The sequence below is a fragment of the Thermobia domestica genome, chromosome 8 (assembly GCF_964235325.1).
Source record: "Thermobia domestica chromosome 8, izTheDome1.hap1.1, whole genome shotgun sequence".
Taxonomy (NCBI): Eukaryota; Metazoa; Arthropoda; class Insecta; order Zygentoma; family Lepismatidae; genus Thermobia; species Thermobia domestica.
In genome coordinates this window covers 62,887,254-62,899,987 of record NC_137461.1, presented here as the reverse complement: position 1 = coordinate 62,899,987, position 12,734 = coordinate 62,887,254, and the positions used below count along the sequence as shown (strand labels likewise).

General features: G+C 33.5%; 1 protein-coding gene across 2 annotated transcripts in view; it reads right to left on the bottom strand.

The window, feature by feature from the left end:
- Nucleotides 1–12,734, bottom strand: part of RtGEF (Rho-type guanine nucleotide exchange factor) — an 89,540-nt gene that overhangs the window by 3,632 nt on the left and 73,174 nt on the right. For both annotated transcript variants that reach the window (XM_081768544.1, XM_081768545.1), the window contains exon 12: nucleotides 1,395–1,485. In XM_081768544.1, coding sequence (XP_081624670.1) covers nucleotides 1,395–1,485 — 91 coding nt within the window. The remainder of the gene's footprint in view (nucleotides 1–1,394; nucleotides 1,486–12,734) is intronic.

Here is a 12,734-nt window from a genome sequence, read left to right as displayed (position 1 = left end):
ACTATATATATGCATAATGAGTCAACACTTCTTTTTCTAGTTATGTTGAATATCTATATCAAAATAATTAAGGAATTTCAAGGGTCTTGAGTCGCAGCTACAAATTCACACTGTATTAAGTAAAGTAAGTTGTGTCGTGAGTAATTTCAGATTGACAATGCGCAAGAATAAAACGATGTATTTATTTATTTAACATGCTTTCAGATACAGCCGCCGAGCTTAACACCGGATCAAGGAGGAAAGGAAGTTCAAGAAGGTCTGCCAGGGCCTACGTTTAAAGATAGGATTCAGTCATTTACTTAGTGGAACAGATAAAACATAATAGAAAATGGCCAACATCTAGATTCGAACCCGGGACTTTCAGACTGCAAAGGAAGAGTGCTAACCACTAGCGTACGTCCCCTTGGTAGATATATCAATTTTTTAAAAAATAATTTATATTTATATGTACCAAGTTTTTCATATTAGTGTGTTAATACTTCCGACAATATTAATATCTTATATTTTTAACACTTTAAGCGCCAAACTCCAAAATTAGATGCTTTACTCTGAAATAGCGTTCACTAGCTTATTGGATAATACGTAAAATGTGCATTACATATACATATATGCACATGGCTCCTAGTATCAGACCAAGTGTGCATAAAATATACGCACATGACTCTTAGTGTTAAAAAGTATATCATCAGCAATTCAATAAAACATTATATTCTCATTAACTACCTACCTAGGAGTTCTCACATGCGTGTTTTAGGACGCAGATTGTGCTCATGGGATTATCTGGGAGGAGGGAGTATATAATTTTTCATTGAAAACGACACAATGAAACTGGAGAATGGTAAATCTGAGGGCAGGAACTCGATAAAATTTTCTTGAAATGTAACTTTTTCATGTACAATCACATTCAAAGTTACCCATACATGATTCAATTATGAGTCATTAATAATACCTGTTCATTTGACCTTTTTTTTAAAAAAAAAAAGTGGTCATAGCACAATCTGCTAATCACTGACTGTCATGAATCTAGGAACACCTTATATTTTCTTGATTAATCCTTCTTCCGAAGCTTCACTGCAATATATAAATTCAAAATGAAATGAAATCTTAGTTTAACGTCTCACAATTATGTCCTTTACGATAATGGAGACGGATGATTAAGGTAAGTGAATGATGATGGAAGAATCGATGGAATGAGAATGTGGAAGGAAAAGAAAAGGGAGTACCCGAGAACACCTACGCACAGAATATTGTCCACTACAAACTTATTTGGAGGGATCGAATCGGGAACCCCACGCACCAAAGGTAAGCACTCTGATACCGAGCCCCCTATATATAAATTCAAGGAATTCTAGAAGAAGCATGAATAAACGACGATTATGATTATTTATACTTACTTTTCTTCGACGATAGTCTGATTTCCTGAAACTTCTTCTACTATAATCTTTTCCTCTTCTGCTATTAGCACTTGAGGGCTATCCAAAAGAGCTGCAAGACAAACATGAACACATCAGAACGCAAGGTGAAATAAAATTAACAAAATTGTTTTTATGTACTATACATATGTATGGCAACAAAAGAACAAACTTCATAGGCTTTGTTTCTTTCGCAGAACCATCGGTCTACAAAACAGACAAAAACATTTTGGAAACTTCCATTATTTCTACTGTGTCATAACAGATTTCTTATCAGTTCATTTGCTTAAAACAAATAATGTGGCTCATACAATCTTTGGAAATCAGATATTTCCAATGTGTGACAAAGTTTGTCCTTTCGTTGGCAGAAGTATAGTATGTACAGTTACTCACCTTGTCTGGAATATTTTGTGCTTATTCTTGCAAACAAGGAACATCAGCGATAGATTAATATTCCTAAGTATATATTAAAAAAAAATAAATAAATAAAAAAAAAACTAATTCGTAATAAGTGTATTTCATATATGTAGTCTTATCCATAGTTTATTTAACTGCTTATATACTCGGGAACAAAACAATCCATTATAATTCATGCCAGCGGTAGGTTAGATGCCCACTCTCCTTCAGAGCACATGAACTCGCCTGCCCTCCCCTCCATGCGCGCGCAGCGCCAGCAGTTAGGAGGCAGTTCTGAGTGAGTGCTTGCGGTATACAGTCATGCTTATGAAGCAAGATCAGAGGAACTGGTTGAAAATTGAATGCGCTAGAGGTAGGAATGCAAAACACTGCTAGGAAGTATTGCAAGATGTTTGCGGTGCAAGTGCATTACCATACCGTACAATAGCAAGGTGGGTCAAAGCCTTTAATGACGGAAGACAAAATGTCACCGACATGCCTCGCTCCGGCTATCCTTCTGAAGTGAAGATATGCAGAACGTGAACACGTTAGTGCTAGCGGATCGGAACGCCACGATTCGTCAATTAGCCAACGATACAGCACTAGCACATTCGACTGTGCTGAAAATTCTGAAGAAGAACCTGGGATTGCGTAAAATCCTTCAAGGTGGGTTCCACATGATCTGACTGAACAACACAGGTGGCTGCGATATGATGCCACTCGAACACACTTGGAGCGGTATCAACGTGAAAGGGAGGCCTTCTTACAGCGGATCATTCTAGTGATGAGACCTGGGCCAGAGCGTATGAACCACAGCTGAAATGGCAATCAAAAGAGTGGTGTCATCTTGGGTCACCAAGAAAAACAACAGTTCGGAATACCCCAACCAATATGAAAGCTATGCTCATTATTACATACGACTGGGATGGTGTAATCATAAACCATACGGTCTTCCAAGGACACACCGTTAGTGCCGAGTACTACTGCAATTGGCGAAAACGACGCCACTTCCTGACGAACCCACCCATCATTCTGCATGGCAATGCAAGGGCACATTCAGAGGGTGTGGTCACTGATTTGTTGCATCGTTGGGGCTGGGAAGTACTGTATCATCCGCCTATCACCCCCCCTGTATTCTCCAGATTTAAGTCCCTGCGACTACGACCTCTTGCCAAAGATAAAAGAACCACTTCGTGGGACACGCTTCCATACAGTTGATGATCTCCTCCGGGCGACCGGTCGCTCCATCCACACTATCCAGAGATTAGGCACTGCCAACGACATCTAGCGGCTTCCTCACCGCTGAAAACGCGTGATTCACAATGCTGGTGATTACATCGAGGGCCTGTAAAACATCGAATCTTGTAAGTACTCTACTTCTCAAGATATATCATTGTTGCCATTACTAAAAATCCAACTCTTGTATTTTCCAAATCATGGACATTTCCAGCTTCCTTCCAGTCTGTAAATTGAAATAGAAATAATACGGTTTCTGCTTGAAGATACCATTCCGATCACACATGTTCAACGAAGACATGGTAAACTGCAGTCTGCCTAATCGTCCTGAACATATTGTATGTTGAATCGTCTTATATCTACTGATATCAATAGTACGATTCGTAGAAATACGTTAAATACATTGGTTAATTACTTTCCTTCCTAACACACGAAATGGCTTAGACACACAACATGGCATCTCTCTAGCTTCTTTTCTTCTACACTCTGACAAATCTTCGAAGTTGGACAGCTAAGTGTTTATATTTAGTGCGTTCAGTACGCTTAAGTAGGTACATTGTACGGGCTTTCTACACGTGAATGAGAGATTTTTTTGGTTTTTAAATTATGGTTTTATAAAATATAATATGGATACTGCTCACTTAGTAATAAGATTCTCCACTAGAATTATCTTCAAAGCCTGAAGTTAAAATATACATCACTACCTATCTCTTCAAATATTGTAATTAATAATAATAATAATAAAGTAGTTATTATGGTATATCCTGACATAATATTGCAAATAACTAAAGACTTCATTCTTAAATAAAAATAAAATCTAATCAAAATAAATAACCGTATTTTAATAACTAGTGTTAGTTTCGGCATTATATCTGCTGTCGTCAGACACATGGCACCTCGTAAATCTTTGTTTTGTTCAGATTTTATTATTATTAGTTTAATTATATGAAGTTCCAAAACCTAGAATAAGCACTATTCGCTTTACTTTTGTTGAAGGAGGTTGCCGTCAATTAAGAAAAACCTGCACGAAACTCCATTCGTAATTCGTAAACAGAGCAACGGGCGAAAAAAAAAAAGTTACACAGCAATGCGTACGTCAATACTGTTGTACCTAATGTAACCATATAGATGAAATTTCAATTGCATTTTATAGTCTTCTTATTCTGTTACCATTTTCTAACCATGTCTTCTTAGAAGTATTTCAAATCAATATATGCGTACTAAATATTCGTTAAATTCGCAATAAATGCAAATTATCACTATGCTGACTGTTGCTACATGATACAATTACTACCATAAAATCCCTACCCGCCAGAACAGGGATGTGATAAGAAATGATCCATTATTATAAATCATTATTATTATTATTTCTGGCCTTCTAGGCCCAAGTTTACTCGTAACTCACGTAACTTCTTAATCACCTCTGATACTGAGTCAACACACACTTACAAAATCTGTATTCCCATTGGAGATCGAAAGAACATCACATACCGAAGGCACTCAGCTACATGGGAGTACAACAGAAGCATAAGTGATGAGTGCTTTTTTAGGATAAATGTTAGAAGATTTGTACTATAAATTATTCTTAAGCAAAATGAAAGAAGTGAGAATCATCTTGATTAGGTATATTCTAAACCAATCTATTCTATGCTATACCAAATATAAATCTATTGAGATACACAAACGTTTGAACATACGATGAATTGAAAATTCCATTTTATCAACTATAAGAATTTCAAGTTATTCTTTGTATTCTGCATTATTTTTCTTGGTAATAACTACCTTACAATAAAAGTAGTTTAAACCGAACCTTCTTTTCTTCTAAATTCAAATTTACACATTTTCCCACAAAACGAAAACTGAAATATATTTTGAGGTCACACTGAACCTGAATTTTCCGACTTTCACGGATATTCTGTTTCCTTGGGACTGTACTTTGAAAAGAAAAATGAGAATTTAAAGGAAAAAAAAATCAAGCAAATACAAATATTAACTTTATTCAAAAGATAAAAAGAAAGAAAGAATAATAATGGAAATTTCAATTGCTGGTTTCAGAATTGCTGGAACCAAGATCATACTATAAATAAATAAATAAATAAATAAATCAACCTATCATTAAATTATTTCGATTTCTCACTTTTACTTCATTTCTTAAATCCAATCTACTGTATATATATATTTTTTAAAAAAATCCATGGTTAGTAATTTACGTCCTTGCAATATCGACGTTATGTAGGACGGGGCATACGACTAAGTGGGATCCAAACTGTTATTCGAATTTGTGTCCGAGACACTGTACCTCAGCAAGAATCCAACTTGTTACCAGGCGCATCCAAAGCGAGCTTTCTTGCCAGCAGATTATGAGCTAGCTTAAATATGTGCATATTGGAATATTATAGATGTATAACTGGCTAGGTTTTACAGCTACACATACGTAAATGGCTAACTGCAATAAAACTTAAATGACAGATGGAAAGGATTAAGGTAATATTTAAATGAGATAATAATAAATAAATAAATAAACTGTACATTTTGGTAATATATTCTAGATTTAAAAAGAAACGTTTTATATGGTAGACTATACAATATTATCAACATTAATTTATGATTTCTGCGCTAAAGGCTTAGAATATCTCACTCACTATAAAGAGAATAATTCAGTCATCACAGATAAGCATTTAGTGCATATACTATTTAATCAAGAGCAATCTTGATCGATCTACCTTCATGAACAGTGACTAGTATTAAGCATAAACATTGTTAAAATATAATTCACAGAAATGAAATAATGAAAAAATTTACAACACATCACTAGCTTAATACTATGAGTAGATGACAACGCTTTATAACAAGTACTATATTGCAAAATCAAATATTAGTAAGTTACTTTTATTTGTTGTCATACAAGATTCTTGCTTTTCATGTTAAACTAGTTTAAAAAATACAATGATTTCTCGAAACTACAATGCAAAAAACCTAATGTTTCTCCATGTGAAAGCTGAGTATTTTACAATTAAAACTAGTGACAATATAGAGTTTCTAAATACAGTTAAGTAAACAAGTTTTAGTAACTCCTTGAAACTACTGTTGCAACAGTTTCAATATAATCTTAGGCCAACAGTGATCTTTTGTTGCACAAGACAAGATTCTCAAAATTTTAAACTGAGAGAGGGAGACAAAATTCGAATAAGTCCGCAAGAAGATCATAAATAGTGGAAGCACAAGGAACTAAACACGTACAACCTTTCAATTTCAGTTTCGCTCAACTACGTCTGGAATACTCTTTTTTTCTTAAAACTTGGATAAAAGTAAGCTACCTCGTGTATGGGAATAAATCTCAATGTACTCACATCAAAATCGAATATAGTTCGAAAATATTATTGAAATAGATACGTCTTGATGTGATGGAAATATAGTATACAATGTAAAAGTACTGATACCGTGATTTATTTTACTTTCATTACCATCAGGGAGCTTACTTACATTTTCACTACTAAATTATAATAAAAATGAACATTGCCAATTAACAAGGTAATGAATGGTCACTACTGTTCACTTATTATACAGGGTGATTTTTTTTTTAACACGGATTTCATTTGGGTCTAGAATTTCTAACAGAAGTCCGATTTTCATGCGGTTTGTGGCAAATGATCAAGGAAGGATGGGAGATTTATGGGACCATGTTTATTGGTTTAAATTCATTCGGGGTAATATCGGCCACGCCTCAAGAAAAACCGCAAATATTCGCCAGTGTACCTTACAATTGGAATCAAGTGCGGTGCGGTGTAAAGATTTGAGTTTTCTTCGTACATGGAAACCTCGTCGAGGTCAATAAGAATAAGAAATAGGAAACTGGGCCGTTGTATTGGGAATTGAGCTGTCCAATTCTGTAAGTATAATCAGGACAAAGTAAGAATAGTGTACTCTTTAGAGCAACATGAGTTTATCGTTAAAAGTTTTTGGTAAACAGAATCTGTTGTTGCTTCCCGAAGATAATTTAGAAACAAATTTATCTCACGTTCTGCCCCAGATAATAACATAATATACCTATGGTCGCTAATGAATAAATTGGAAGAAACATGATCACTTTTGAGTGAGACAGGGAAGCATCGGACCCTGCAGGCAGCTCTTGTGAAAAATGTCATTTATCGACTCCTTAGGTCGCCCAAGAAATCTCTCCGTTGTTTGTCGCAAGAAATCGGCTGTAGCTATTCAACATGGAATTTCTGGGTGTTACCGCTAACTTAATTTGTATTCTGCAATTTCGCTACACTGGCGAATATTTGCTGTATTTCATGAGGCGTGGCCGATATTACCCTGGATGAATTTAAACCAGTAAACATAGTTCAATAAATCTCCCATCCTTACTTGATCATTTGCCACAAACCGCATGAAAATCGGACCTCAGTTAGAAATTCTAAACCCAAATGAAATCCGTGAGTTCTAAAAGAATCACTCTGTAAATTTTATGCATGGAAGGCTCTACCATGAAGATAAATCTCTCTTCTTTTTTTAATGTTTGTTTTCGGTCAAATACTTTTATAAGACAAAACCGTGTTTGTTAAGCACTTTTATATGGAAACGTGATTTTCCAAATGGATATATTCACATAACAGAAAGAAAGAAAGTAATGTTTCTACTTAACGTAAGGAATTTCTTTATAGATTTTGTTAACCATTTCGATGAGAAGCAGAATTGAAGTGAGGTCTGAAAACAAAACATTACCCCAAAAAATCCCACAGAGTGCCTCCGATGCACCACCGTACCCTTTGATTAACTTATAAGCGAACTAGCTTTATTTACCGCGGGGTAAAAAAAGTCTCAAGATTTCTCTATGTCAGTTTATTTTAAATCAAAGATATTCTCATTTAGACCAATCCTATGGAAAAGAATAGACATCTATTCAAGGTTACCGGTTTGGGGTTGTTACAGAAAATCCTGATAGAACTGAATAAACCTAAAATCTATCGGACCACGGCAGAAAGTAATCGTGGTCACTATATCATGCAGGATAGATACAATAATAATTATAATATGCTAATTTCATGGTAATAAAAGAAATCTACGAAACAGCGTCTTGATATTTGGTACAATTTAAGGAGTAAGTGATCTTGAAGGAACTACGAAATTAATTTAAAAAGATCCACATAATGGACTTCCAAAGCATGACTATGCTTCTCCTTTCCTTATCTATGATAATCTATGAAACAACAAATTGTACGATGTTTGTATTTTCGTAACTCTATTTTGTCTTTGTTCAGTATTTGATTAGTTTAGTATTATGCTGGGATGTCACAAAAAAAAAAAGAAGAAGAAGAAGAAGAAGAAGAAAGAAAAAAATATTTCATTAAAAGTAAGAGCATTTCAGCAATATTATTGCTAATAATTACGAAGAAATTAGACAACAATACTCATTTCACATTAAGTAAGATTTACAGCCATTCTATTACTTTCGTGATGGTTATAATACTGAAATAGCAATATCAACTCTACAGTTCAAACATATTCTGCCTTTGTTGCCTTTTACTACTTACATTGTTTGTATGCTTAGCAACACTACGAAAGAAATATACATACATACACACACACAAGATTAGTAAATAAATTTTATCATTGAATTTTTCGTTTTAAACGAGTTCATGACTTATTCGTGGTGAATTATACATAGGTATGTCTTCTTTCAAATATATAACACTTTATATGGACAAATCAACCAATACTATTTTCAAATACAACAGTAATATTTCTAAAGTAATACATAGACATACATATAAATTAACAAAACATCAACATACTTTACGTTTCAAATCAAGCCCTTCTATAGTATTATCTTACCAAAAGTAGCGTAAACCTTATTTGCAAATATTTTCTCGGAAAGAATACAACACTTAATGGACAATTGTACTTATAACTGCTAAACAATCGATGAAAACCAACATATATTTGCACATGTGGGTAGTAGATTTTACATTTCTTGCATTTAAAACAAACAAACAAACAAAACAAAAATCACTTATTTCTTGGTATAAACGAAAATATGGAAGAAAATTCAGGCAGTATCCATTCGAAAAGACGTATATGTTAATTCTTGATTTTTAAAAAGTTAACACCATTCTATAAGATAAATATAGAGTTCATGTTCCATGATATACCTAGAACAGAAAAATATGCGTATTACAATTTCATTGTAATCCTCACAATGATACCTTTCCGATGTTGGCTTTGAAAGATTCATATTTAACATTATGTAAATACATTTGATACATAATTATTGGAGACATTTACAGAAAACCAAAATTTGAACAAGACCAACTGCTTGTCTACTGTTTTTTTAAATCAAAAATATGTCAGTCATGTTTGTTCCATACCTGGCACGGATTAAGACATACAAAATATGTCACGCAGGCAATTTAATTCACTAGTTTAAAGACTAAAATTGTACTTAAGTGGACTGAATGTTGATTTTCGAAGAAACAATAAAAAAAAAAAAAAAGAATAATTCAACTGACGAGCTTACTTTAATATTTGTACCCCTATTGCGTACTTCAAATATAACGAAGACAGTAACTTTAAAATCATAATGTCCGTGCAATTGTACGAAAACTTCTAGTTTCCTTATGTAATTATAGTTACAATGAATATGGAAGTTTAGATTTACTTTCACTATACATACATACATATATACAAAGATAATACATGAATAAGAATTTCTCTATGTAGAAATATATCTTTTTTTGAAAAGATTCTCTATTTAAAATTTACGAAAATAGAGGGAAATATTACTATTTTTGTCTAGGATAACAATATACTCATTGAGAAAATCTACTATAAAAATACTTCATTTGTATAATATGAATTACATATTTACTATTATACTTGTATCGAAGAGTATTATTAGTATTTACACATTCTCTAAAATGCTTACATACACAAAAAATACAACTAAAAATAACAACAATTGTGGTAATTGATGCATATCTTACCAATACCAAGTTGTTTACTTTTACACTTAAAAAGAGTTCAATGCAATGTACAATCAAATTTAAAATACAACTGGCCACAGAATATGCTAATACTTAGGCTTAAAATATGGATTTTGACATGATATAAAGAATGTACTTTTGTTCGATGTAATTTCGCCTATAAATACAGAACAGGGCTTTTAAATGAGACTAAATAGTAACATGACTACGTATAAATTAGAGACAGCATTTAATGGCACTTAGATGTTCATTTTTAAAAGAGAAAGGATCAAAGAACTTCTGGCACTATGATAAAAACAGGCACTACATGGAAGACAACAAGGAACCACATTTATACCTAATACTACTTAATATGCTGAGAGTTAGAAAAAACAGTTTGTGTAATACTGGAACATTATCCTATAAATTTAACTATACACAACACATATTCGATGCGTTGTAACTGTCCCTCTAACACAGGGATGCAAATAACCACTCGTCCGAGGCGAGTAGTTCATCAGTACGGGCGAGTACCTAATATCATATCGAAGGTAAGTAAATGATTTCTATTGTGGGATGTGGGCTAGTAGATTTTTTTCTTGGGCTAGTAAAATTTTGTTGCTTATTTGCATCCCTGCTCTAACAGGTGCTAAAATTCTACATTATTAGTCTTTAACGAAAAAAATAAAAATAAATAAATACAATAAAATAAAAATAAAAACTGTCCAAAGATGAGACATATACAGCAATAGCTATGGATAGCTATCACCGAGCTGAAGAAAAAGATATGATGAGAGTAAATCCTTACATCAAGAAAACTAATCTCTTTTCTAAATATATATATATAAAAAAAAAAAAAAAAGACCCTGTATGATAACCCTACTTATTAAGATAAAACTGGAATTGAAGTATATCCCTATCGAGATTTTTATTATAACACTAGCAAGACGACAGTATATACTATGGTTAAAGAGATATAACTCAAAATTATGATTTACCTTTAATTTTAAGATTGTATCTTATTGTTGTTTGCCTCTTTGTAACGGTGACACACATACTCCTAACAGTGACACACGTACTTCTAACACGACGTAAATAGTACTTGTAAGGTATTTTATATGTTAATTTTGAAGAACAATACTGTACAATAGCCAGTCAGAATGATTTCCCACCACTGGTTCTTCCCCAACAACTTCGGTATGAATTAACCAATTACAACATAATTTTAAATTAATCCACGAGTTCCAAAGCTACTGCCAAACGAACATATAGGGTTATCTAAGTACTTTAATCTGAATTCTATCTGACAATAATTTAAAGGACTTCTCTGTCATCATCTTCCGGCCGTTTAACGGGTAGAGATATCCCTTCAGTACTATTCCACAATTGGTCCGTAAAAGAAAATCGCTTAAGTTGCGCACAATAAACTGTTATATGGAGTCATTTTGTACTAAAATATTCAGTTACAAGTATTACTGAATTATTTTTTGTTGGCTGTCTAGGAAGAGTTCATGAATCAAAAGATTAGTGTTTATTGACTTAAGCATAAATTAATTTAAAGGCAATTCATTCTTAAATGGGAAACAAGACACTCCAATATCACTTATTCATTCAATATCCCTCAAAGAAATCTGAAGGTGTTCTAAATTTTACTAGGCAACGTGGAGGGTAGACTAGATCTCAATGTTTTTCTGATCGAGTTTGATAACAGACGTATGGGAAGACGTTAGATAGAAACAAATTGGCTTTAAAAAATTGTTCACGAATTCTTCATTAGTAACTTACAGAAAATTTTGACTCTCCCTCTCTTTCCCTTTTGGCATAAAAACTAAGAATAGCGACGGCTTTGGACAGAAGTGATGCTTACAACCAGCAAGCACTTCTCTCATTTGTATTGTTGTTAGTGGTGTTCTTGACAGATCACAGATGCGCCAGCTCATGGAGGACGTTACATTTAAACACAGTATAAATGTCTTAAAAGCTTTACCATATATTCGTACAGAGATGCCAGTAAGAAGTATCTGAGAAATATTCGATATTAATACGAGCAAATTGCTTTTATAAAAATCGTTTCGATATAATATAAACTTGAAGGTATATTTTCTGGATTAACAATTTCTGAAGAAACATAAGAGGTAGTGAGGATCAGGAAGAAATACCTTTCGTAAGAAAGAAAGAGAAAAAACGAGGCATTTCTATAATGTATTACTTCGGTCATGTTTAAATGTGACTTTGTATGAATATGAAAAGACAAAAAAGGCTAATACTCTTGAAAATAACAGCTGCAATTAATTGCTGAAATTACTGAGCAACATTTCACCTATTCAACCTAACTGTAAGCATTGTATTTTTTGTGTTTTGTTCGCTGGTTGGTTGCTTGAGATCTAGTGTCTCTTTTCAACACTGAGACCACACGAGAGGTAAATTTACAGTCTAAGTGGGATCCGAAATCACCGTAATGTGTATAAATTTTAAGGATCTCCCACTGGAAATCGAAGACGGGACCCTGTGCACCAATGGACCAGCTGGGAGGGCTCTTCCGTTTGCATGTTCACATATAACGACTATCGTTGTTTAACACGAGTGAGTTCTAGTTAAGGCAATGTTTGGGTAGCTTGGGAAGAAAAGATTTTATATTGTGTATCATGCCCTTATGTGGGAGTTGTCAGAAATTACTCTGTGGTAATAATATAAAATGTAGAACTAGTTTCTGAGATTGAATGTTATG